Genomic DNA, 27,468 nt, shown 5'->3' with positions numbered 1-27,468 from the left:
TAAGGTTTTTTTTGTATATACATATATAATTGATTCTCTCTCTCTCTCTCTCTCTCTCTATATATATATATATATATATATATATATATATATATATATATATATATCCTTAGAAATAAATAACAAATTATACAAATTAACCAATGAAATTATTTAGTTTCTTAATTGCATGTCTATACAATGTAAATAATAATTTATCATTTATTGAACCATGTTGAATAAAAATAAATTAGTTTATAAAATAGTGTAATGTAGTTTAATATTTGATAAAATTATGAAAATAATTTATGTTAGTTTATGAAGATTTTTTGTTAAACTAGTTTAAAATAGTTTTTGATAAATTTATTGAGTTTTTTAAAAAAATATTTTAAATATGTCCTTAATTATATTAATTTTTCTTATCCTCCTTAATAAATAAATGTTTTTTTTTGCCACGTGTCAATCTCTTATGAGTTTTGACACTTGTCATTTTGTAATATTTTTGAATAATCCTCCTTAATAAAAAAAAGTTTTTTTTTGCCACGTGTCAATCTCTTATGAGTTTTGACACATGTCATTTTGTGATATTTTTGAATAAATGTTTTTTCCATTTGTTATTTTCTCATTTTTTTTTTATCTTTCTTAATTAATACATCATATTTACACATTAATTAATAATTGTCTTAATTGAAAATAACCAACATATTACAATATTACAACTCATATAGTATTTAATATGTTTCCTTTTAAATTCAAATTTTAAATTTCAAATTTAAATAAATTTTTGTTTAAACCTTCATATTTTCTTTTGTTTTATCCAACCCGTATAACATACGAGTCACATCTAGTAATTATATATAATATATCTAAAGGCCATTTATTTATATGAATTTACATTACAATCTAATTTATAAAATACTTTTAATAAAAACTATTGATTGATTTTTCAACCAGCCTGTCTAGCAAAATGAAACAAATGTCATTGACACTGGAAAATGTGTATAACCTGAGTTGGAGAGAGAATGGAATCCCTGGATTTACAGAAATATCGCTGTTGTTTTTATCCCATCATCATTACTTTCTCCTCAATGCCTCTCACATTAATCATTCATTTTTATGAAAATGACAAAAACCCTTTTCATTCTGCAAACCCTTTATACTTTCAGAGAAAGAAACCTTTTCATGAGTTCTTACCAAAGGAAAAGAAAGGCAATACAACATTAAAGAATCGCCTCTGTGTAACTGAAGCACTTCTTAGTTGCGCGTCTTCTCCAAATGGGTGCTTGTTGTTCTTGTTTTTCCTTCTCTTTATGCGGATGTTGTCGTTTCAAATCCAAGCTTCCTCGTTCCTCCGATCCGGGTACGTCAAAATCTAGTCTATAACATTATAACATCTCTGATCATACTCGTTTCTTTATGTACATAATGTGTTCGACAATATGCTTCAGAGAACCGAGGTGGTGAAGACGACAAGCTAACGTGGCCGTGTTTCAGGGAGTACAAACTAGACGAGCTTAGAGCTGCAACCGGTGGGTTTTCCATCGAAAATGTCGTGTCGGAGCACGGCGAGAAGGCGCCCAACGTCGTCTATAAAGGAAAGCTACCCGACGGTGACTCTCTGATCGCCGTTAAACGATTCAACAAATCAGCTTGGCCTGATACTCGTCAATTCCTCGTACGTTATCTCTATCATCCTTCCCTATTTAATTCTGATTCTGAATAATCATGCGATGTTTATGTTTCTACTTTCTAGGATGAAGCAAAAACAGTAGGCCAACTTCGAAGCCATAGATTGGCAAATTTGTTGGGATGTTGCTACGAAGGAGACGAAAGATTGCTGATAGCAGAGTTCATGCCTAACGAGACTTTATCCAAGCATTTGTTTCATTGTGAGTCTATTTTGTCGGGTTATTTTTGGGATTTTTTTTCCTCCAAAAAAGTTGTTATTAATAAATTTGAGTATGTATGATTATGAATTTAGGGGAAAGCCAGCCACTGAAATGGGCTATGCGATTACGTGTGGCTTTGTATTTGGCACAAGCATTAGAGTATTGCAGCATCAAAGGCCGATCCTTGTATCATGATCTTAATGCTTATAGAGTATTGTTTGATAAGGTACCAACCTATCTAATATTATCTAATATGGTATCAGAGTCCAAGCTTCTTATGGGCTTTTTTAGAAAGAAAATCTAGGACTCCACATATCTGACAGTCTAATATTGCAGGATTGCAATCCGAGGCTCTCGTGCTTCGGGCTAATGAAAAATAGCCGAGATGGAAAGAGCTACAGTACTAATTTAGCTTTCACACCTCCGGAATATATGAAAACAGGTATAAAAATAGAGATGACTCATACAAAAAATATATATATAATATGGTTGAATTGAACTTGTATATTTATTTTTTATTTTTTCGATATGGCAGGTAGAATAAACGCAGAGAGTGTAATTTACAGTTTTGGCACCATACTTCTTGATCTTCTTAGTGGAAAGCACATCCCTCCAAGCCATGTAAGTTTAATATGATTTTTTTTTGTTTGTAAATTATGATTTAAATTGGTGTTATTTTTGTGATTGTAGGCGCTTGATTTGATACGTGAGAAGAACTTTCAAATGTTAATGGATTCATGTTTAGAGGGTCATTTTTCCATTGAAGATGGAACCGAGTTAGTAAGGATAGCTTCACGTTGTTTGCAATATGAGCCTCGTGATAGGCCCAATCCAAAATCAGTTGTCATGTCTCTCAATGCTCTTCAGAAACAAACAGAGGTGTCATCTGTTGTGTTGATGGAAATTACAAATCCGCCCCCGGTGGAAAACGCAAAAGAAGTTGACTCTTTATCACCATTTGGGGAAGCTTGCTCCAGAATGGATCTAACTGCTATACATGAGATGTTGGAAAAAAGTGGATACAAGGATGATGAGGGGGCTACAAATGAGGTCTTTCTCTCTCCTCATTATTTGTTCTTGCTTTAGCTTTTAGGGTTTTTGTTATTTATTATTTTTTTATTTTTTTTTTTTGTGTTTATTTTTTGTAGCTTTCGTTTCAAATGTGGACAAGCGAATTACAAGAGGCTTTGAATGGTAGGAAACGTGCTGACACAGCTTTCAAAACCAAGGACTTCAATACCGCGATCGAGTCATACACAACTGTAAGTAATTTTTTTTTTTTTGAATTTGCGTCTCACATGATGTTCTTGGAAATGTCTAAAATACCCTTCGTTTGAGATCTAAAACTCGGTTCTTTCTTTTGTTTAGTTTATTGAGAATGGAAGCATGGTTTCACCAACTGTGTATGCGAGGCGATGTTTGTGCTACTTGATGAACAATAAAGCACAAGAAGCTTTAGGAGATGCGATGCAAGCACAGGTGGCATCACCTGATTGGTCGACCGCACTTTATCTACAAGCGGCTGCTCTTTTTAGCTTAGGAATGGAGAATGATGCTTGTGAAATGCTTAAAGATGGCTCGATTTTGGAGGCCAAAACTAAAGGCAAATGAAACATTTTGGTTTTGTAAATATTTTCTTAATTTAATATCTTTTGGAACGGGTTTGTGCACAAATGCTATTTTATATGTAATGAGAGAATGTGTGTTTATCAGTTGTTTTTATTAAACTATATGTTAAGTTTGATAATTTTACATTGCTTAAAAGATTAATTTGGCTTTTATTCAAAGATTAATGGTTAGCTTGTGATGAGAAGTGAAGCATGATGTGTCACTCATATGGTCAATTACTCAGTTCTTTTGATATTATGTAATTTTAACCTTTTAGAAAAACATTAAATGGCTATTACTTTTGTTTGTATATTATAGCATCATACCTTCATTTCTTTGTATTACAAGATTGTAGTTTAGACTTCTTTTCTTTACTAAGGCATTATACTTTCAAAAAATATCTTATTATGACATTGTACTTTGAAAAATCTATGAAAATTGTTTTGTATTTGGATGATAATTCTATAATTTGGTAGATTTGTTAAAAGTTGAATGTTTTAATAGAAAGAAATAAAAATAGGATGCTAAGAAAAAACAAATCAATAGAACTATATTACCATTTTCTGCATCTTAACCCTTAAGAAAATTAAGTCCAGTTTTTGATGTACAGACAAACTAAAACTGACAAAGTTTCTTATAGTTTCAGAAGTTAGACCTGCTGATATTTGAAACACAACGACCAATGTAGTTTCTATCATATCCAACTCATCCCAAATGTATATGAATGCAATCAAGATATATATTTTTTTTAATAATAACAGGAATCTTAGGATTAAATGCAAGAAGTAGCAATGTACTTTCACTTATTTGTTTATCATAGCATCCTACTTTCATTTATTTCTATTAAGGCATTATATTTTTTTGAAAATTATATCCAACTATAGCAATTTCATCCAAATACAAAGCAGTTTCTATTGTTAAAATTGAGTATGTCAAAATGGACTGTCCTAATGAGAAAAGAATTTAAGTATAGTGTTATTATTGGGTTGATTTGTCAAAGTACAATGTTTTAATAAAAAAAAAAAAAGAATAAAAATATGCAATGCAATAATAGAAAGAATAATAATCAAATATCGAAAGTGCGTTGTTATTTTTACATTTAGCCTGGAATCTAATGTGGATGCTACTGATCAGTGAGTTCAATTCTCATGAAGAAACAATACCTTTTATAAACAAACTCGGAAAAACGACATAAGTTTTGTTATAAATTGAACATCGTATTTTCCAATTTTGATCAATGTTGACTACATAGCCAATTTCCTTCGGCTTACTCGATTTCATTGGATCCGACATGTCAAGTAGGTGATGTGTTAGCCACGTGGACTCCTACTTGGCAATAACTGAATGTATTGGAGAGATCTTTAAATGTAAGCTAAAATCTAGGTTTTCACACTTCGTCCTCTTCTCTAATTTTGAAGGTCGATCATGTGGTTCAACATCACAGACAAGTCTACGAATAGTAAGGAATCAACCCTCTAGGAGGTGTTATTATGGATTATCAGCTCAATTTTCTCTCTTGGAGTGACAAAAACCCTACAAGAAGATACTGTGGTTGTAGGTATTTCACATATGGTAAAAAAGATTGTTAGTACTTTGGGTCGATTTGTTTCTCTAAATCATTTCGATTTCATCTTCATCTGCTAATGTTTATTCAAGACCAAAACACCCCAAAATGACTTTTATTAGTTTATACACTTGGACATCATGGAAAATTGTATCGCGTGAAAAGAATTATATCTGTAGATATTATTAAGAATTTAAATATAATTTAAATTGTTAAGCAAATCTAGACCATTTACTTGGAAGAATAGACAATAAAACCTGATTTGAAAATGAAATCATAACGACTCATTCTTCAGTTTAATTTTTTATATATATTTTTTTAAATTTCATGTACTAAATCTGAAAATATGAAATTTAATTGTATCATTAACCTAAAACTTTTTAACTAAGACTAGAAATATAAAGGTAAAACTTTTGCATATTTTCTTGTTGTTTTGAATGCTCATATATAAATATTATTGTTGATGTTTGTTGTAGTTATAGCTGTTGATGAGATGTTATTAATGAAAGCTGGTACCATGACTGGTGATACAAGTTCTGGAATGGTAGAAAAGTCACTTAAATGAGATGATGAGAAAATAGAATGACGTTTGCATTACTGCATATGCTTTACAATCCAAGATCCCAAGATGCTATTGAAAGTCATGACCTTCAATTTTTGGAATGACACAAAGGAGGAGGAATGTTTCACAAACTGGGAGGCATTGATCCCACTCAATTAATAGAATTTAGTTCATGTAGGATCAGTAGCTGTAATTGGGCCCAATGTCACAATTGGTCAATCCACGAACATAGGGTATAATTAAATTTGAATTATTAATTTCACTTTTTCAATCTTTTTCTAATAAAATGTAGCATTAATTTAGATCCCTATGTTTTGTTAGGTATAATGTTGCACTTGCTAATTACACGATTGGTGAGTCATGTGTCATCGATCATGAAGTCTGCAATGCTGAAGATGCTAATTAAGATCAATTTCACTTAACAAAATGTAATAATCTGCATTCGTTCCCAATAATATTGTCTTTCATTTTTCAATTTTCACATTTCATTTGTAATTTATTCTATTTTTTTTCTTAATATTCAGGCTCTTAAGTTAATAGAATAATGTTGAGATTGGTGCAAATTCATGCATTATAGAGGTAGGTGAGCTTATATTGTTTTCTTTTTACAAGTTAATACACTTTAAGCCTTGAGGTTTCTAATTATACAAAATGACAAATCTACCCTTTGTGCAATTGGAGGGATGACAATATTTTGAAAAAAAAAAAAACAGTTTTCAATTTCTGTTTATGCCAACTTACAGTTTGATGAACAATATGATGAAATAAATACGATTTTCATAACTTTTTAAACCGTTTTATTGTTTTGTAGATCTCTCGAGATGGTGAAATAACCGGACCTCATCATTTTAAGCCTATCAGGTTTTTACGAGGTAGAGCTACTGACAGGTTCATGGCCCAAATGTATGCATTGACTTTTCCAATATCTATTATAATCAATTTGTTTACTATTTTTCCTGATTAATTAACTCTATTCTATCATTGCAAAATAATCGATACGGGAGAATATAGTTTCGGTTTCTATTTTCCAAAGGTTCTCACCATGAATAACTAAATTGCTTGGTTGTAGTGTTCATTTGGTTGAACTAAAATATACAACTGAACTTTTTGACATGAAAATTGACAGTAATGATAATCCGTAACAAGGTATGTTTGTAAAATAATATTCCTTTTTTATATTACGATTTCAAATTTTCAGAGTTTTTGAAACTTGATTTTTGTTATATAAATAACTGATGTTGTAACTTGATTTAATAATGATATTATCATCATAAGTTGTACTCGAGTAGATAAAAACGACAAGTGGTATAAGTTCCATAGGTCATACTTTAGATTTTTTTTCATGCTTGTCTTTCATATTTCTTTAAAGTACACACAAATACAGCGTGCAATAACATTTCTTTTAAAATATACCATCATTTTATCATTTTTTTTTAAATGTAGCATTTCCATTTTTGGAAAATAAGATGGAACTCTGTTTGTGAATAAAGTATACATTGAGACACCATTTACTTCAAGATAGATGAGGGTGAGTGGAATTATATTTGTGATGGTGGTAAGATGAGCATTTCTCAATTGATCTCCTTATTATAGGTTGTGTCACTTTAAAAAGATGCAAAAATATCTAAATTACGAAGACATTATTAGTTGAGATGATGATTTTGTTTGTAAATTGTAATTAATGATGTTTAACTTTTGTGAACAACCCGTCTTAATTTTCTCCTAGTGGACTAAAATCTTGGATATAATGCATTGCTACTTCGGTCTAAGACTTTTGACAAAATTGAAATGGAAGAAGTCAAAAAAATTCAACACTACTTTTAGGATTAAAAGCTATCTCAAAGGTCCACAAGATGTATAGAAGATGAACCACGAAACTGTACAGATACATATAAATGTTGATCTAGTAAATGTGGCTTCTTTATGTATATGATTATGAACTGAACTTTTATAAACCTTTGTTCAAAATGTTGATTTATCAAATTTTAGCTTAATTGTGGTTCATTTAGGACAAGAAAGCAAACCATATTGGTTTCACATAAAAAATGGAAACTTAGCATTACAATCAAGGATTTTGACTCAATGTACCTCAATAATAAAAGATGCTCCTCTTGAGAGGGTGACATTTACTAGGAAAGACGATAAAGCATTATTAAAAGCCGTTGCATATGATCATTGATCAACGATTAAATTTGTCCAATAAATGTTGTTAAAAGCAAAAGAAGTACGAAGCTTAACCATCATGTGAAGCAAGGGTCATATCATGGATTTATAACAAATTAAAATCTTTGGATTTAATAAAACTGCCTACATAATCATATTATCCCCTTCTAATATGTGCAAAGCATTCGCAACAATCCCTAATTACAGTATGAACTTGCAATCATAATCATGAGACATTACAATTAAAAAGATGAAAATCCATGGCTCAAATCTTGAAGACCCATTTTTGCGATATTTTGTAATTCATAATCTAAAATGCGTGGTGTCGGGAGATTCATTTTCGGCCTTTTTCTAACGGATTCTAAATCATTTAGTTTGTTTATACCAGATGGAGCATCTTTCCTTTGTGCTATTTTGTTCCTTTCAATGTCCTGTTTTCTCAAACGCGCCTCTTTATCGACCCTTCTTTCACCTTCAATTTCCTCAATCGTGGTCGGGAATTTATTAGGTTGTTCACCAATCAACAAACTTTCACCAGCAACATCATAAAATCCAAGTGGCGGCCTTCTCTCAAATGGAATCTCAGCATTGTAGTCGATTCCATTCCTTTTCCCATTCCAATTCCGGTTATCGATTCCAGCTGCCTTCAATTCTCTTCTTTTTTGCAAAGAAGAAAAAAGACTAGCTTCTGCAAGCTGCTTTTCCCGGCTCTTCCTTTTGGCCTTTTTCCCTTTGGTATTGGAAAAACGAGCCCATGCTTCTAAAAGCATTTGCTTTTCATCTTCATCCATGTCAACTGGGTCGGGTCGCGCGGGTTTTGATTCTGGGTTTGGGTCGATCTCTCCGGGTTTTAATTTTCTTGGTTCATAGTTTTCATCTAGAAGTTTCTCGTAATGTTCGAGGCACTGTGATGGAGTGCGTCCCACAATAGGAGCGATTGTTCTCCATTGAGAGGGCATGAGCTTAGCAAGAGGAAGCAGCTTCTCTTCTTCTTCTCTGGTCCATTCAATCTGTAAAGGTAACAAAAAAAAAAAACAGTCAGGATTTGATCAAACGATTCTTCAGTTTTTGTGTGTGACCTAACTCTTGAGAGTAAGTTGCATGCATACCTTTGTAATGGAGGGATGAAGCCACTCATACCAACGCGCTTTACACTGCGTAGCGGATTTATGAACGAGTAATGAAGAGATACGAGTCCATTGGTTGGTTCCATATTTCGAAAGAGCAGCCCTGAGGATCTCATCCTCTGTATTCGTCCAACTGCCTTCCTTTACCATTATCTTCATCTTCCTCCTCTTTTTCTACGTTTTGATCAATCCCAGATCTATAAAAAAAATAAAAAAATTACGTCACGAATTAAACAAATAAAAAGCAATAAAGTCCTAATCAAAACGCTTATCATTATCACTCAGTCAAAGTATCGAAATCTTTGACTCTTTGAAAAATTACAACAATTGAACAAATCAACATTTAACGATTAATAAATCAACAGTTATTTCATCAAATTAAACAAAGAAACTTACTATCGGAATGAAATCGTGACTGTGATGTTGTACTATTTCTATTAGACTTGAGAGTCGCGATTGTTAGAAACGGATAATAGGAGAAAGGCGCTTTGATTAACTGTGAGCAACAGAATTTATAGATGATCAAATAACCGTTTGTGAGAAAATCAGAAACAGAAACCGTATTTCTCCTAAATCTACTTGCCGAAAAAACTTCCAAACATACTTGCCGAGAAAGCAATCGTTTTCCTAAATTAGTGAAGGGGGTTCAAAAAATCGGAAGTTTTGATATTTAAAATTCTACAAATCCGGATTTTTAGCGACGGGTGTTGAAATAAAGCTGAGTAATTTTTTTTTTGGAACCGCAAAATAATAGTAAATAGTTTTATTAACATAAAAATAATATTATGATTATTGATTAAAAAAATGAAGTGACAAAACAATATTAAAATAAAAAGAAAATGACAAAATAACCACTGAATTCGCAGATGGAAAAGCCCCATCTACGAATGTACATTCGCAGTTGATTTTTTTTTTCAATTTTTTTTTCTGAATATATAGTGTTTTAGCAGGCTTAAATCGCAGATGGATTTCCTCTCCAGTTCATCTGTGAAATAATGTTTTTTTATTTTATTTTTTAATTTTGACTATGAAATCAATTGGTTCGACTACGAAATAACCTTAGTATATATAAACTTTTGTAGAAAATTATCAGTTTAGTTGGTATTTCTTTAGGAAATTTCTTTAAAATCTCTCTAAAAAAATGATTGAATATCTGGTTTGTCTTGTAACCGGTGGGAGATGGCAAGTAACCAAACACTCAAATCTTGAATACGTATGTCCACAGGGAGGTATTTTTGAATTCGCGTTCATATTTTCTGAGTATATTAGTTATATTAAAAGTGTATCTTTGGTGAGAAACAAAATTGGTTTGTTAGACAAATATAGAATTAGTCTTCGTTTCCATCATCCTTAATTGAACTATTATATAGCTATAGTTGAAGATATGGATGTTAGAATGTTGATAAATGTAATCAAATGTAGCGGAGGAAGGGCTGTGAAAGTGTTTGTGGTGGTTGATGAAGGAGATGAGGTTAATGAGGGTGGTCAATTTCATAGTGTTGATGAGGTTAATGAGGTTGGTAATCTATGAAGTTATAAAGGGAGCAACGATCTGATAGGTACTTTCAATACTCCCAGTGTACCTCAATTTCATAGTGTTGCTGAAAATGTTAATGTTAGTTATTCACCTATTAACTATGTGGATCCTGAGAATTACAAGTATGTTGGTGATGATGATGTTGGTACATATCTTAATGACGTGGGTGGTCGTTGTGTTGATGTTCCCGAACAAGAAGCTAAAGTTATGAAGAGGCGTGTAGTAGATAAAAGTAAAAGAAAAAAATTATGCGTCAAAAATATGAAAAAAGCATGTTTATGGGGATTATGTTGATGTTGCTGATGTAGGTTTAGATATAACCGACTTCAAAAACAATTCAGATGGAGATGAGTTGGGTGATGAATTCAAAGCTAAGTTTCCCGATAACCTTTTTTACGGTATGCCCCCTCTACCAGAATGTCCAGTTGATATTAATAAAGATATCCCAACACAGATGGTAGACATCAATCTTCAAAAGATTGAATGTGAGAGTATATTTAAGAACAAAGAACTCTTAAAGCGGTGTATTGGTAAAAAAAATGTCTTCGATAAGGTTTTCAGACGAGGACAAGTAGATCCACCAAATCAAGGTATGAGGTTGTGTGTGTTTCGAAAAATTGTTCTTGGTTACTAAGAGCAAAAGCAATTAAAAATTCTGATGGACTTTTCCAAGTGAATAAATTTGTTGATGTACACATATGTTCTTCAACAATTTTGCAACCTAATCATCGGCAAGCAAACAAATATGATTTGGGTGAATATCTTGTTGATGTTTTGGCTGAAGATTATAGTAGAGTTTATCGGGGAAAAGATATTGTTAATGATATGAATGCTCAATTGAATATCAATATCTCATACCATCAGGCATGACGTGCGAAGCAATAGGCATTGTTGTCGTTAAGGGGTACGAAAGAGGATTCTTTTACCAAACTTCCGGCTTATTTCCACAACTTGGTCAAACATAATCCGGGTACGGTGACACATATTAAAACAGATGATGATGATCGCTTTGAGTTCTTGTACGTCACACTTGGTTGTTCGGTTAGTATTTAAATATTTTATTATTTTTTTCCATTTTTAGTGTATTTGAATAGATATACAATGTATGATAGGTACGTGCTTTTGTCAATTTCTGTAAACCGACCCTTGTAGTAGATGGAGCCCACCTAAAGGGCGAGTTCAAAGGAACCATGTTACTTGCAGTTACCAAGGACGGACAAAAGCAAATATTACCAGTTGCATATGGTATCTGCAAAAATGAGTGTACAGATTCTTGGACATGGTTTTTTCAAAAACTACTGATTGCATAGGCAATATGCAGGAGTTTACAATTATATCTGATAGGTCTCCGTCTATAGCAACATCCGTTGCCAACATTTTTCCTCATGCTCATCACGGAATATGTGGTGTCCATTTGTATTTCAACATAGTATCTAGATTCGGGAAGAGTAACACAGTTAAAGGAATTTTTTGGGAGGCTTGTAGGGCGTACACAGTTGATGCTTTTAACGCTGCCATGGATGTTATGAAAAAGACAAAAGAACCAGTATGGGAGTACTTAAAAAGTATAAATCCAAAAACTTGGTCTATGGCACATTTTAGAGGGAACCGATACAATCTATGTTGTCCAACAGTGCGGAGTCTATAAATGCATTATCTAGACACGCACGTAAGGTGCCGATACTTATATTGATCGGTTTTTTTCGTGCAACAATGCAACAGTGGTGGTTTCAAAGACGTAACTTTGCAGGTATTAAGTTAATTTTTAATTTTTAATGTTTTAATAAATGTTATTGATCTTAACTTCTTTATTTTGTGTGTTTTTTAAGCGGAAGCAACGACAACACTTACCCCTTGGGCCGATGAAATTGTTAAAGAAAACAAAAAAAAACCTTTAGTAAGTGGGATGTTCGCATGATCTCAAATACGAAATGCAAGGTCAAAAAGGGGGCACAAAATGTGATAGTTGATTTCCAACAAATGACATGTACATGTAGGCATTGGCAACTTGATGGGATACCTTGTGGTCATGTCATAAGATGTTTAACAGTCAACAATTACCAAGACTGCTCGAGGTTTACATTAAATGCTTACTTTACCGAAACACTGAGGAAAACATATGAGGAATCAATAAACCCTCTGCCAAAGCCATCCGAATGGGAGATCCCCGATGATTTGATGATTGTTAAGCCACCTATAATGGAAAAACGTCAGTCAGGCAGGTCAAGAAACACAGACCGCATTCCATCCCAAGGCAAGGGTCCAATTAGAAAAGAGTGTTCGGTAGTGGTCAAGTAGGACAGACGAGAAACAATTGTACTGGAAGGGCGTCCGGTAGTGGAGCACGTCGCACGGCAATTTCTACTACTGTAACATCCTGGAATATCAAGAGTAAAGTTGAAGGGCTAAAAGAGTAAATTGGGAAGGGGAAACTCGGCGAGTCCATGGGTGGACTCGGCGAGTAGGGTCGCGACTTTGGTCGCGTGTTAAGTGGCCGACTCGGCGAGTCAGCGGATGGACTCGGCGAGTAGGCGCTGAGTGGAGAAAACCCTAAATCTGGAGGATGAGCCCTATATAAAGAACATTATACCCTCTCCCCAGCCTCTTTACCCTCTGTTGAAGTCCAAATAGCCCTAAGACGTGATCGTGAGGGATTAGAGTACAATTGGAGCTTGGAGAAGCGGTTGTTGAAGAAATCTTGAAGGAGAAGAGACTTGGATCAAAGGGCTTTGCAAGGATCCAGATTAATCTTCTCTTGGAGCTTCCTTTTGAGGTATTATTTCATTGTTTGAGCTGCTATTATCTAGATTCATCATTTTTGGAGGTGTTAGAGATCATATCCTTTGGTGTATTGGAGTTTAGAGGTTAGATCTGAGGTTGCTACCTCAGATCTGGAATGGAGAAGGGTTAGAATGCATAAAAGTCCATGTTTTTGAGTGATTGAAGGAGCTATCTTGTCCCAAACCCAAACCCTAGAGTGAAAATGCCTAGATCTCCTTGGATTCACGTAAAGTTTGCCACTTTATGTGATGGATGGCCTTAGGAAGGGTAGATCTATGGTTTGGATCATCTGCATGGCTTGGAAAGCCTCTGTATGGCTTCAGATCTGGTGGTACTCGGCGAGTCACATGGGTGGACTCGGCGAGTTGCTTGAAGATAGGCGGGAACTCGGCGAGTTGGATGAAGATGGCCTGGAACTCGACGAGTTGGAAGAACAACTCGTCGAGTAGGTTGAAGATAGCCTTAGACTCGACGAGTCTGTTCTTGGACTCGGCGAGTCTTGTCGAAGAGTCCCAATCTTTTCTGGTTGAGCCGGGAATCGGTGAGTCAAGGGATGACTCGGTGAGTCGTGTGTGAGTGGACTCAGAGTTGTTGGACTCGGCGAGTCTCGGGGTGACTCGGCGGGTTGAATCGCGGATTGGGGAAATTCTGAGCATGGGGACTCGGCGAGTCATCGGGTTGACTCGGCGAGTAGAGTCAGTCAGGGGTTGACTTTGACTTTGGCCAAGGGTTGACCAGTGATTTCCAAGGGCATTTTGGTAATTGTTGGATATTGTTTTGAGTTCAGCGCTTTGGTGGTTGTCCAGTGGTGGAGATCGTATCAGTGATCGGAGCAGCTTGGGTTATCTGTTCAGTCGGCAGTTTCGAGGTGAGTTATCCTCACTATATCAACAGGGTCTAAGGCACCAAGGTCGGCCCTTTATCGGATTGAGATCCGGGTATTTGTTGTTATGTTATTGCTTTGATATGTTTGCATCCTGGTAGCTAGGATGGTATATGTTAGAGACCTGGTTAAGGTCGGTTCCCTGATATGTAGGGTGATGCTATGCTAGTGACCGGTTAGGTCGGTATCCTGGTTAGGATGATGGTATGTTATGTGATCTGTTTGATCGGCTTGTTGACTAATAATTGTTATATGATTGTATGTTTATGTGCACATGGTTGTTTGGACTGGAGTTGGGTTGAGGCAGGTCCTGCTTTGTGTTGTAGGCCAAGATACCCAGGGCGGACCGGTTGTCCCGAAGGCCCAGCGAGCAGTCCGGATAGGCTATAGGCCCCAAGAGGGCGGACCAGACGTGTCGAGGCTCGGAGAGTGGACCAGGCCGACTGAAGGCCCGGCGCGGGCGGACCAGTCATACTGTAGACTTAGAGAGTGGACCGGGTGGATTGAAGGCCCGGTGCGGGCATACCAATCACACTGTAGACTCGACGTATATGGTTAGACTCGGAGGGTGGACCAGGTGGACTGTTGGCCGGTGCGGCGGACCAGTCACACAGTAGACCCGAAGTGCATGGTTGTTTTGTGATCGGATATGTTATGACATGTTATGCGTGTATGGTATATGTGGTTGGTATTTTGGGGATATCTCACTAAGCTTTCGGGCTTACAGTTGTGGTTTAATGTTTTTCAGGTTCTTCAGGAGACCGTGGCAAGGCAAAGGCGTGATCGTACCGCTCCTCGTGTTTCTGTCGTGATGTGATTCTGGGAATACTTTAAATAAGTTGTGTTGAAAACCTTTTTGTAATAACTTTAATGGAATCGGGTTGTTTTTGAAAAATTTAAATTGGTTGGAATTTTTCGGTCGTTACAACTACAGAAATGGCATTTAATATTGGTGGTTCAACGAGTTGCTCACAAACCTATGACGCTGATTTTGATATAAAACAACCTTGAAATGAAGAGTTGTTAGCTTTTTATGTATTGTAATTTTTTATTAAATCTTACAAGACATTGTTATGCTTTCATATTTTAGTTTAGTCTATACATTATAACAATTAATGAAGCTTTTATATTATAATATTTAGTTTGCGGATTATAACAAGAAATGAAGCTTAACGGTAAAAAAAAAAGATATTTAAAAAAAACAACAAGTTGAACTGAACTTATGATAATGTTACAACATTTTTGTAACTAATTATTAAACTCAAGGAACTGCAATGAATACTTCTCTTTCTCGATTGTTATATAGTCATCACTAATTCTAATTTTATCTTCCAAACGATCCTTTTGCACCCTAAGGTGTATCATCTGCTCGTCCTTCTCAGCAAGCCATTTTTCGGTCGTTTTGATTGTCTTCTTAGTCTTTTTTATCCATTCTTCATGCTCTTTGATTTCGTTTTTTTAGGTCTATCCGTTCTTGAGCTTTTTTTCATTCTGATTCAATTTCATTACCACGTTGAGTGAGAAGTCGGGATGACTCTTTGTCCTGTTCTTGTTGTTCTTCAGCCTTTTTCAATTCTCCAAAATTTTCATCAGACATATATGGGCCTACTGAAGAGGGTGTAAAAAAGGGTCGATTGAATCACAGTAGTAACAATCTACTTCATTGCATGAGCAAATTTCGAAATTTTTTGAGGAAATCATAATAAAGTCGAGATTATAACAAACTGGCGCTATAAGTGGTATTTATACATACTACTCCATCTGCAAATCATAGACTAAATGCAACCATTTCGTAGTCAGAGTTGTAATTCATAGTCAAACTTTGAAATGACTACACATTAATGAAAAGTCATTGTAGTAACCTGCAAATCATAGTCAAACTCTTAAGTGACAAGACATAAATGACTGTTTGACATGATAAGTCAATGCAGTAACCTGCAAATCATAGTCCTGTATTTGTTATTATAAATAGATGTTTAAACTCTATTAACCAAACACCCATATCATCTAAACGAAACCAACTCCCATATTTAGAAATGTTGTCGAATGCAGCAACTTCTTCGAATGAAGTACCTGGTTCCAACTCTGAACGACCATGGACGACAATCAAGGTGTTGTTTCTAACACGATGCTGGCTAAGTGTTAAGGAGGGTGTACCGTTACTTGCTCCCCCACATTGCCTAGTAGGTGATGAATGGACCCGCATAACAACTTTGTTCAACCATGAGATGGGAGAAGGACAACAACGACAACAATCAGATGTTGTTAGTAAACGGATGGATGTAAAGGAAGAAGTCACATGGTCTAATCGAGCGTCTAATTATGCAAAAAGTACCAGAGTTTGTTGTAGAGATGAGGAAGAGTTCTTGGAAGTTGTTAATGATTTTTACATCTTGGAGCGTGAAGGCAGAGACTTCGAATATGAAGAGGTTTGGAAGGTTGTTAAAAATAATCAGTATTTCATGTAGTCCGCTCTATTTTCCGTTATAAATAACCCATGGACCTGTTTTTTATTTAATTGCTTTGTTTATAGTAGTGTTTTAAGTTTAATGTTTCATCTAATGGTTGTTAGTTTAATGTTTTAAGTTTAAGGCGTAGAGTTGGAATATTTGTAATGTTGTAAGTTTAATGGTTCATGGAATTGTTGTTAGTAATGTATTCTATAGTGTCGTTAACACTAATGAAACCAACATTTATTTATTAAAAGTAAACAGAGGAGGTGCTTCCAATACAGACGTAATACACGAAAGTAACATAGTACACACCTATTAAATAGAAATAGATATTAAATAAATGGGACATATTTCAAAATATTACAAGGGGCTTCAAACTGGAATTCGGATCCGTCACTTAATGACTTGTACTCCTTCTTAGCAGCTTCCAAGATGACGTCCTCAGTAGCATTTAAACAGGCGTCATCAATTTTGGTATAAAGATTGTTGAATAATAGAACTTCAGTTTTCATTTCATACCATCTTGCTAAGATGTCCAGTTGGTCACGATCGTTTGCTGTAGTCATTCGGTTTTCAGCATTGAAGATATTGGTTAAACGAGTCCAAAACATTGGATCGTTCAACTTGCTGGTCTCGTACACATGAATATATGCACGTGTAAGAACCAAGAACTTCTCATTGCTCCATGGTATTGAACTCATATTTAGTGAAACAAAGAGAGTAAATTTTCAGAAATAATATATGAATAATTGTAACATCGGTTAGTAAACTATTTTTATAACTGAAATTCTATTTATAGTAGTTTATACATAATATCGCAGTCCAATCTTCTAATTATGTCTGCAATTCATAGTCCAACTTAACTGAAGAACGCAGTGTACTAACTGAGAACACAAGAGATCATTGTTCTAGTTGACAAGCCATTGCACCGGGATGACAACACAATATACTGCTACTTGAGTTGACAAGCCATTGCATCGAATGACAACACAATACACTGCTACTTGAGTTGACAAGCCATTGCACTGGGAAAATAATGAGTCGCTATAAATAGTTGTTCATACCCTTTTTAATTGTATCGCATTAATTTTTCCCCTTGCAACTATGGACTCACCTGTACCACGTAGACGGAGCAACGAAGAGGAAGTCGCTTTGGTTCAAGCTTGGATTGTAACTGTAGAGGACGATTTTCCACCGGGTCCGCCAGAAGTTCCCGCTGGATCATTTTGGTCTCGTTTATGCCATTTGTTTCACCATCAAATGGGGCGTACTCAATATCAAAGAAGAAGAGATGTCAAATCGAATTTTCTGGATTTGAAAAAAGAAAAAGGTCAAGCATTTTCAACGTATTTATAACGAGTTGGATAATGAACATGCGAATATCGATGAAGACATTCTCATACAGGTGGCTTTGGAACTATACTGTTTCGAATCTGATGGTAGAGAGTTTACCCATGGAGATGCATGGAATCTTTTAAAGAATGTCCCTCACTTTTAATATGCATGTTGGTTAAGTTGTTTGTTTTTCGTTAGTTTCGTTGCTTGTTTTTGTACGCGTGTTTTGTCAGTACTTAATAAATCTCCCTTGCTTTTAATGTATGTTGTTTCTTCAATGGCAATTAAAAATGAATTAAGATAACACGACAAATAATCAATTCATTAAAACATTAACCCATAACTAGAACATAACATGACATAAATTGCAACGTTGTACATAAATAACTAATATATAATAGGACATAAAATGTAAACGGGGTACATGAATAACTACTTCTTTTAGGGAGGTAACAGGACCACCCTTTCATTTGGAATTTCCCAGTGCACATGTGATGGTATAGAATTCAGCGACTCAGATCCAAATGCAACACGGTACACGACAACAGAAAACATATAATCAACCATTTCGTGAACGGATTCAGACGTACGGGTTCTTAGACATGCTATAGCGTGGCCACATGTGATGGTATACCGCTTTTTTGCCATTTCCCACAACTACATACCCTACGATCAAACTGTACTTTGTTGGTGGCAAAATTGTCACCGACTTCAAATGTATCCGCATACAAACGTCTTGCCACCCAATTATAAGAATTGTTGACACGCTTTTGAACCTTAGTCTCAACATAAGGGGTCACCCCACCAGACAACCTCCCTGCAATATTTGTTAATTTTAAAACAATAATACAAGAAAAAAGTAAATATAAGTATAAAGTTACCTGCCACTTCAGCCCGTTCAGCATACATTGATTGTATCGACGTATTATTTAACTCAATTGTCGTTGTTATAGGAAACTCACGTGTGGACGTTGATATAATTTTCAGCATTTCAGGGACATCAATCGATTTAACATTGTAACGTACTTTTGGGAAAAATGCTCGTGTCCATTTTGAAATTGCTATATCGTCAAGCCAGAAAATTGGACTCCTAAGCAAGGTGCAAAACGGTGGTTCCCTACATGCATTTTGCAACCTTTCCAGACACAAATAAAAATCATGAACACTATATGCATTGCATGACTTCCAAAACAACGTTTCGACTTCCGTATCATTATGTCCGACAGAATCTCGTATTTTTCTAGCTATATCTTTAGGACAATATCCATGATACGAATCTGGGTAGACACTCTGAACAACAAAGTCTATTTTATCACATAAGTTGCTTATGAAACCAACATCTGTATCCTCACCTAAACACTCTTTTAACTTCATCATGAACCATCTCCATGATTCTTCACACTCTAAGGTTCCCAAACCAATTGCTAAGAGTAGGGGTTCATGGTTTCCATCCAAAGTCAATGCGAAGTACATTGTTGTCAGATAGTTGCCAATTAGGGGTAAACAACCCACATATATTAACGGTAGCATGCACCTAAGGAAGGTACGAATCTGCATAAAAAAAACAAACGTATATTAGTGATAATTAAAGAGTAAACGAGATACATTACCAAAAAATATTATATAACTCAATAAAACAAATATGTTATACCACGCAACCTAAAGCCACAAAACAGAATTGAAAGCGGTTGGTATCCGTTTTCTTAATGGATGTGAAGGTATTAGGATTTGTTCTTTGAAGATTATGCAAGAATATTGGTAGCTGAGAAAAGCTTCTTTCGGTGTACGTACTCATTTTCACAACCTATGAAAGTGTTTTACAATCATCACACAAATCCAATTATAATTATATTGAAATTAGTGTTTCTCTATACTTCATAGTTAAACTTTTTAAATTCATAGTCAAACTAGTTCATTTCATAGTCAAAAATCACTGACCGACAAGATAAGACAAGACAATGTACTTGTCTGCAGTTTATAGTTCAACCTTTTGAATTCATAGTCAAACCAATTCATTTCATAGTCAAACATCATTGATCGACAAGACAAGACAAGACAATGTACTTGTCTGCATTTCATAGTTCAATTTTTTGAATTTATAGTCAAACCAATTCATTTCATAGTCAAACATCATTGATCGACAAGACAAGACAAGACAAGACAATGTACTTGTCTGCAGTTCATAGTTCAACTTTTTGAATTCATAGTCAAACAAGTTCATTTCATAGTCAAACATAATTGTCTGTAATAAAATTTCTTCTATAAATGGGTGTAAATTCATTCTGAGAAATTTATCTGAGAAAGTAACTCCTATTTAATAGAAAAAATAAGGCTAATGGCATATTGTAATTGCGGAGGTGAACGTATCGTTAGGATTTCGGGTACAGCTAAAAACCCAGGAAGATTGTTTTACGCTTGCCCATATTTGGTATCATGTTCTTAACGTCATTCATATTTACACCCTCATGTTTACATGGAAACAATTCTTACTGTCAATGTTTAAAATTACAGGGACCAAAATGCGTTTTTATCAATTGGGTTGATGAAGAGAAGGACCAATCATCTATGGTAATAGCTAAAGTAGCTAACTCTAATAAGCTCTTTCAATCAGAAAATAAGAAGTTAAAGATAACGTTGGTTTATAGTTGGGTGTTGTTCTTGGCAGTTCTTGTTTACAAGTTGTAAGCTTTTTAATATTGTTTTGAGAGTTTTGAAGTTGTTAGGTCAATAAATTGTTGTATTTGTTGCTATGTTTAGAACAGTGTACTTGTAACGTTAAAACAAATGTTGGTGTCATTGTTATGTTGTCAGTATTGAGAAGTTATTAGTAGGTCATTAATTTGTTGTAATTGTTGTTATGTTTAAACTTTTGTATTTGTAACGTTAAAATTAAAAATAGACTAATGGTGTACTCGTTTGTACTTGTAACGTTAAAACTAAAAATAAACTAATAATCAAATCCAACATTAATTTACATATACAAAAATATAATCCAACTACATAGTACCAAGACTCGACCCCCAATAAATTTTTGTCATCCGTTGGCGAAACTCTAAAGCTGCGTTCCTTGGGTCAATAAGTTCACGTATTGGTTGACCTGAAACTAATTGTTCCATAAACATACAAACAAAAACACCGTAATCTCCCAAATGACTACTTTGTTGGGGAACATTTTCTTCATAAATGAATTGCATATTCAATGGAATCCTTGGGATGTTCCTCTGGGCCTAATAGTTAATCTTGTCTAAATAATTTGTCACCCGAGATTCAAATTTGGTAACGGTTCCATCATGAATTTTTCATAAGCCATTCTACCAAGACTGTCATAAATATGGACTTCCATTGACGCCAATTGTAGTTCCTCAAATAGCCAGTGATTAGGGGATGAATGAATCGGCAATAGGACCTGTATAAGGATCAGAAAATAAAATTATGTTTTTTATATCACAATACAAAAACATAACGACAATAACGATAATATTTTCAATATAAACAATTTAGTTTACCGTATCGACATCCCACCAAGCAACCATAAAGTTGGGGTACGTAGCAATACCAACCATAAACGCCCTCCAATCCTGCCCTTCTGCCAAAGCATGGCAAACAAAAAAATTTGGAGACATTATTGTATGTTGGTCGCCATCAAACCATCTCTCCATCAATAGTCTATACCAAATGGTTATATGTTGCACAAAATTATGATACTTTTGTTATTGACTAAAAAACAAATTACTTTTAAAATTATAAATTAACAATTATTTTACCGATGACTCCAACCATCTGTCGTGTGTACGCCCAAACAAGGCACTCCAAAAATCTATATCTAACACGAAATTAAACAAACGATGTTGGACATCATATGAATGAAATAAATAATTGTGGATGACAACCTCACCGCGTGCTACGTAAGGTTGCAGGCGCAACACGGAGAAGTCGTGAACAACAACAAAAGATAGAGGAGGAACGAGGCTTGTTGATTTGATATCAACCTTCTTTTTTGCTTCGGTGTCGTGTGCAACTAAAAAAAATATTCAAATGTTTAAATCTCTATCTTTCAGATAATTTACATAAACATAAAATTCTATTATTACGATATAAGTTTATAAATTAAACGAATATCTCGGTGTAAGGAGGGCACAAATACTGTGATGGTTTTCGAGTCCTCGGTTTATCAGGTGTAACTTCTTTGCCATCAAAACCATAAGCATCATAATAATCTACATTTCCCGTAATTATTACTTCATCTTCCTCCGACACCTAATTTAATAAGCAATAATCTCTAATTAAATAAATGTTTCAATCTACTAAAAACAAAATTAAAATAAATGTAAGTATAAGAACCTCTTTAGCTTCATTATAATCATTTATACCAAACACATCATCATCAAATTTGTTCTCTGCATTGTCATTCCTCTCCTCCAACTCCTACATTAAAAATAACACTTTATACTTATTAATGAAAGACACATTAAAAATTAATTATTAAAATCGTAAATGTGATATCTATAACAACCTTGTCGTCTTCAATATCACCAAAATTATTTTCAGTTGTATTATTTTATTCATCAGTTCATCTTGTACAACCTATATTTTCAAATATAAAATATAAACACAAATATTCATATATGTTAATAAAATTAAAAAAAAATAATGTAGCGTGTAACCAACCCCGTTCATCAAATTTTGTTTGGAATGTTGCAGGCTCCTCAAAACTGATGTTATTCCATAAATCTTCATTATTCACTTCTTCAACAAAAACCTCTCTAGGTTCTCGGTTCGTAAACACATGTTGCTCCAGTGCATGTAGTCGTTTCAACACCTCCTCTAGGTTGTGTTTCCCACTGCCCCTACCTCTACCATGAGAGCGACCACGGGACGACATACTAGACGAAGATTCGTCTTCTCTCCTAAAATGGTCCCGTACTGGGGATGGAACTGATTTTCGTTCACCATATACATACTCTTGAAATGACATATAATAACAAGATGTCATCTCACCATCACTCGGTAACATGTTTTGTCTTGGTGGTTGTCCCTCCTAAAAGATTGAACATATTAAAAATGCATATAAAAGTATAATAACGAAGTTTATTAATAATAAAAAAATATTTATAAACCTGTATCTTTGAAAAAATCTTGTTCACATCAATCCATTTCAATTTTTTTGTCCCACTCCATCGTTTCATCCGAGGCATGTCTCTATTTTTTCTCAATACAAATCCACATGCACGAACAGTCGGAAGCATCTCATATATCCATATCTATAATTTTTACAATTATAGTAATAAAAGTTAAAATTAAAATAAAAAACATAACAATAAAACCATTTAAATATAAGTAAATTTTTATACCCTTATTGGAGCCGTAAATCCTGAGACGGAATATTTTAAAGTTTGACGACGCTCAGGAAGTGATAAATATTTATTTATCTTGTTCCATGTATCCTCAAGGTCATCATACGTAAAATCCCAAAGATAGTAAACAAAAAATACATGTTCCAGACATTCAAATTCTCAGCAAAAAAAAAAAACAATCTTATGGAACCCGATCATTTATTTATTTTCCCAAAAAGACGTTCATACAAAATGTATATCAAACATACTCTAACTGGATCGGCGTCGTCAACTTCTAAGAATGATTGATTTAAAATAAAACTTTTCAGGTCGCCGATTTTCACCGAACTATTTGTATAGTATGGAAATAGCCGTTCACGCAGTAAACATCTTTTTTTACTAGTAACTATTTTTTCTGACTCTTTTCTCCCGATGTTTTTTGGATACTCCCCAAAATTGAAGCCGGTTATCAAACAAAACTCTTTTGTCCCATATATAATTTTCGTATCGCCTACTCTAAAATATAACCGTTTTATTCCATCTAGAGATAAAGCAGCATCCGGTCGTATCTGATGAAGGAACATTTTGTAGAACAGCAATCTGTCCCCTTGTAAACGATGGACGTCCAACGAGTAACCAAATACGGTATCTCTAAATATATTACGACTGACACCATCTAACATTTCAAATACTTTTCATATATTACACCCCGATCCTTTTAAGTTTACAATTGCTTTCACATTGAAATTATTATAATCATGTTGCACAAAACACAATAACATATTAGAGAACTAAACAAATATTTCATTTTAAAATATATGATTATTAAGTGCAATAATAACATAAACAATAATAACAATGCAAATACAAATATTTAATAAATAATTTAGATATTTACGCTAAAAAACAATAACATACTATAACAATTTTTCAACTTAAACGACAAATATATAAACAATTTTCCAAGTTATACGACAAATATATAAACAATTTTTATCTTTCTAGTTATATAAAATAACATTTTCTAACCATATAAACAAACAATTTTTCAACTAAAACGACAACTAAATTAACAATTTTCCAAGTTATACGACAAATATACAAACAATTTTTAACTTTCAAATTATATAAAATAACATTTTCTAACCATACTATAAAATCTTTTTTACTAAAACAACAAATATATACAAATTTTCAAGTTATACGACAAATAGACAAACAACTATTGTACACATATTATAAAATTTTCTTACCATACTATAAAAAATTTTATACTTCACCAACAAATATATACAAATTTTCAACTTATACGACAAATATATATATATATATATATATATATATATATATATATATATATATATATATATATATATATATATATATATATATATATATACAAACAACTATTCTACACATACTGTAAACATTATTTTAACCATTTTTCAATTTATAAAAACAATTACACGATAAGAATATACAATTTTTCAATTTATACAACAACTATACAAACGACAAATAACATATTCTAACCAAGCTATATCAATTTATCAACTTAAACCACTAATCAAAACATATTGTAAACATTATTCTAACAATTTATTTAACTAATAAATTAAAAAAATTAGCATATTCTAACCATTTTACTAAATGTACAACCACCCGATGCACACTCTACGCAGTCTCTACTTGTACATTCATACAACCACTAACAAAATAGCATTTAAACTTCAAATTTACTAATAACAAATATTAAAACTATCAAATACAACAAAATTACCCTATCACAAACAATATAATTTCATTTTTTTTACACTAACTAATATAATAAATAATAAAATAATAAAGACATATACTAAATAAATGTTAATTAAAACATAAAAAGAGTTAAAATCTAACCATATTTGCGGGATTGTTGAAATAATCCTCCATTTTCTTCAAAAAATCGTCAAAAAGAATCCCCGAGAGAGAGACAGAGACAGAGAGAGAGAGAGAGAGAAAAAAAAAAAGTTTTTCTGTATTGAAGAGTGAAAAATAAAGAAAAAAACGTTTTATAGAGTTTTTTGCGGAAAATCGCAGATGAACAGTGCAAATTGCAGATGGAAAGCCAAAATCGCAGATGGGGCTTTTCCATCTGCGAATTCAGTGGTTATTTTTGCAGTTTCAATTTTTTTTGCTAAAATTGTAAGGTGATTAGTGTGTTTGGCTAATTTTGTCATTTTCTTTTTTTTTTTAATATTACACAAACATATTTTTGATTTACTCAATATCACATAACGTAATTACCTTTTGCGTTATCTTTCATGTGTTTGTTTGATTTGGTTCTATTTGTTTGATATTTGGGCAGAAATTCAACTTGTAATGTGTTTGTTTGAGCCTATTCTGTTTCTTTTATTTGGTTCAATTTATGTTTGTTTCTGTTTAGTTTTGTTTGGCTCGGACAAAAACATGTTATACTCAATTTCCTGTTCTAATATTGATTCCATTCCAATCTCCACTTGATTCCATTCCTGTTCCTGTCCAGCATTTCTCTTTTCTGTCCCTGTGCGGTTATTGTTCCTATTCTATTATTGATTCCATTCCAATCTTCATTCCATTCCATTCCTGTTCTAATATTGATGTTACAATCTATTAAATTACATTCTATTCTTGATTTCTATTGAGAGAAAAACTTGAGACACACTTGAACAAACGTTAGAACAAGTATAGTTGCGGAATAGTTTATCTCAAAGGATCTAAAAGCTCAACAATAATAATAAGTTAGAGTTAGATATAGAGATTTAGGTGCGGAAATATAAATCACAGTAGGTGTTATATCAAGTATACACATAAGTTGATTCTTAACAAGGAATGCATTCAGATCGAGTTAGTAAGTGAGATCAAACTTAGTGATTAAGTCAAGAATGACTTGCTCCGAAGAGAAATGGTATTCAGATATAGTGAACTTTACTAGTAAGAGAGAGAGAAGAGAGAAATAACATTAGATATGATGTTTAAGATGTGAAGTGTTATCAGATTGTTATATTGAAATAAGAAACATTGAGTCCTATATATAGAGGCTCAAGGATTACACTTGTTCAACTATCTAACCGTAGCCATGCAAGGCATACTGGACAAAAGAAAGTATTCTAAGAAAAGCAGATAAAGAGCTAAACTAAGAAAGGTAGATAGTGAACTGCGGATGATGATGACTTCGGATGTGGTTGCTGAGCTGACTTGACTGCGGATCTTGGAAGGCTGCGGTAGGTCAAGTTTAAGAAGGTCACTTTCATGATTCAACAATTTTCCTCTTAAGTGACATCTTCAACTTTTCTTCAGTTATCAAGTTTTAGGAACTTGATTAGAATCCACTAAAATTTTCTTATATTCTCTAACCAAGTGATTCTCCTTAAAATTTCGAATCTGACTTCGGTAGTTACGTGTTTGGACTTTTGAACTGCGGTTCGACAAAATTCAATTTGCTTCCTTATGAGACGATTCATGGCAGTCATATGGATGAAATATTTGGTTTCATTAAGTTTCCTTTTGAAAATGACTCCAAGATCTGGGAAGTTTGTTGCACCTAGAGATCTCTCTTGATAACCTTCAGTCAACATCGGTGCAGGGTCTAGTGGTGGTAAATCGAACTTTTTGGCAAGGGTAGGGTGAATGTCTGCATCAATCTTTGCGAAGTCGTAGACAGTTTCCCTTAGGAATGTGCTTGTCCTTTCAAACGCTATCTTCATCTTTGGGTACTTTTCTACTTTGTTTTGGAACACCTTTGCTATCAGGAAGACTTCTTCTTGATTCATACATGGGAAGTCAGCTTGGGTGCGGACGTAGTCCTGATTCCTTCCATTAAGAGTATATTGCATGAAGTCAGCTTTCATGAATTTTCGGGGCTTAAAGTTCTTGACTGCGGATGGTCTATCATTAGACCAGATTTTCTCTATTGAGGAGGCATATTTAGCATGGAATCGATTAAGTCTTTTGAATTCCATGGGCAGTCTCTTGTGATCAGGTAAGTTGCGGTCAAACTGCTCAAATACAGTGAAGTATTTTGCATTGGGGGATATTGGAACATCCCAGTAACCGTTAGATGGGGGTTCAATAAACGTAAGGCAGGTTTTGTAGTCATCATCCAGCAATCTGCGGTGAGGATTGATCCAAGAATTGACTAAGGATTCATCCATGGTGATGTCGAATCCGTTTTCTCTCCAGATTATCTCAGCAAACTTGGCTACTTTCCAGTCTGCTTTCTTTTGTTTTGTTGTG

At 34.0% G+C, this 27,468-nt stretch overlaps 3 protein-coding genes across 4 annotated transcripts; 1 reads left to right on the top strand and 2 right to left on the bottom strand.

The window, feature by feature from the left end:
- The first annotated feature begins 1,021 nt into the window (after positions 1-1,021).
- On the top strand, positions 1,022-3,580 carry LOC145068447 (serine/threonine-protein kinase BSK6-like). 2 transcript variants are annotated; one of them, XM_079015416.1, is made up of 9 exons: positions 1,022-1,339; positions 1,474-1,654; positions 1,733-1,868; positions 1,961-2,094; positions 2,205-2,310; positions 2,404-2,489; positions 2,559-2,918; positions 3,017-3,130; positions 3,237-3,580. In XM_079015416.1, the coding sequence occupies exons 1-9, from the start codon at positions 1,068-1,070 to the stop codon at positions 3,477-3,479; spliced, it is 1,632 nt and encodes a 543-aa protein (XP_078871542.1). In that variant the 5' UTR covers positions 1,022-1,067; the 3' UTR covers positions 3,480-3,580. The 2 variants fall into 2 exon arrangements, with proteins under 2 accessions (XP_078871542.1, XP_078871543.1); XM_079015417.1 differs by having other exon boundaries at positions 1,037-1,339; positions 1,428-1,654.
- Positions 3,581-7,878: 4,298 nt separating this feature from the next.
- LOC145069418 (cell division cycle 5-like protein) lies at positions 7,879-9,498 on the bottom strand. Its single transcript, XM_079016344.1, has 3 exons — positions 9,289-9,498; positions 8,875-9,089; positions 7,879-8,775 (listed from the first exon to the last, which is right to left on the bottom strand). The coding sequence occupies exons 2-3, from the start codon at positions 9,049-9,051 to the stop codon at positions 8,008-8,010; spliced, it is 945 nt and encodes a 314-aa protein (XP_078872470.1). The 5' UTR covers positions 9,052-9,089; positions 9,289-9,498; the 3' UTR covers positions 7,879-8,007.
- A 7,295-nt stretch (positions 9,499-16,793) lies between these two features.
- On the bottom strand, positions 16,794-19,255 carry LOC145067272 (uncharacterized). Its single transcript, XM_079014452.1, has 3 exons — positions 18,763-19,255; positions 18,516-18,698; positions 16,794-16,858 (listed from the first exon to the last, which is right to left on the bottom strand). The coding sequence occupies exons 1-3, from the start codon at positions 19,253-19,255 to the stop codon at positions 16,794-16,796; spliced, it is 741 nt and encodes a 246-aa protein (XP_078870578.1).
- Positions 19,256-27,468: the final 8,213 nt, after the last annotated feature.

The sequence above is a fragment of the Lactuca serriola genome, chromosome 8, assembly GCF_051521515.1.
Source record: "Lactuca serriola cultivar US96UC23 chromosome 8, Lser_US96UC23_V15, whole genome shotgun sequence".
NCBI classification, from domain to species: Eukaryota; Viridiplantae; Streptophyta; class Magnoliopsida; order Asterales; family Asteraceae; genus Lactuca; species Lactuca serriola.
Note: the sequence above shows the minus strand (reverse complement) of the source record. Positions and strands in the feature narration are given on the sequence as shown.

Coding starts and splice junctions, on each gene's coding strand:
- LOC145068447 (XM_079015416.1), top strand. CDS start 1,068: ATGCCTCTCACATTAATCATTCATTTTTATGAAAATGACAAAAACCCT. Junction 1,869..1,960: donor ATCCAAGCATTTGTTTCATT/GTGAGTCTATTT, acceptor TTATGAATTTAG/GGGAAAGCCAGCCACTGAAA. Junction 2,490..2,558: donor AGCACATCCCTCCAAGCCAT/GTAAGTTTAATA, acceptor TTGTGATTGTAG/GCGCTTGATTTGATACGTGA.
- LOC145069418 (XM_079016344.1), bottom strand. CDS start 9,051: ATGAAGATAATGGTAAAGGAAGGCAGTTGGACGAATACAGAGGATGAG. Junction 8,776..8,874: donor TTCATCCCTCCATTACAAAG/GTATGCATGCAA, acceptor TTACCTTTACAG/ATTGAATGGACCAGAGAAGA.
- LOC145067272 (XM_079014452.1), bottom strand. CDS start 19,255: ATGAAGTTAAAAGAGTGTTTAGGTGAGGATACAGATGTTGGTTTCATA. Junction 18,699..18,762: donor TGAACGGGCTGAAGTGGCAG/GTAACTTTATAC, acceptor CAAATATTGCAG/GGAGGTTGTCTGGTGGGGTG. Junction 16,859..18,515: donor TGGGAAATGGCAAAAAAGCG/GTATACCATCAC, acceptor TCTATTTAATAG/GTGTGTACTATGTTACTTTC.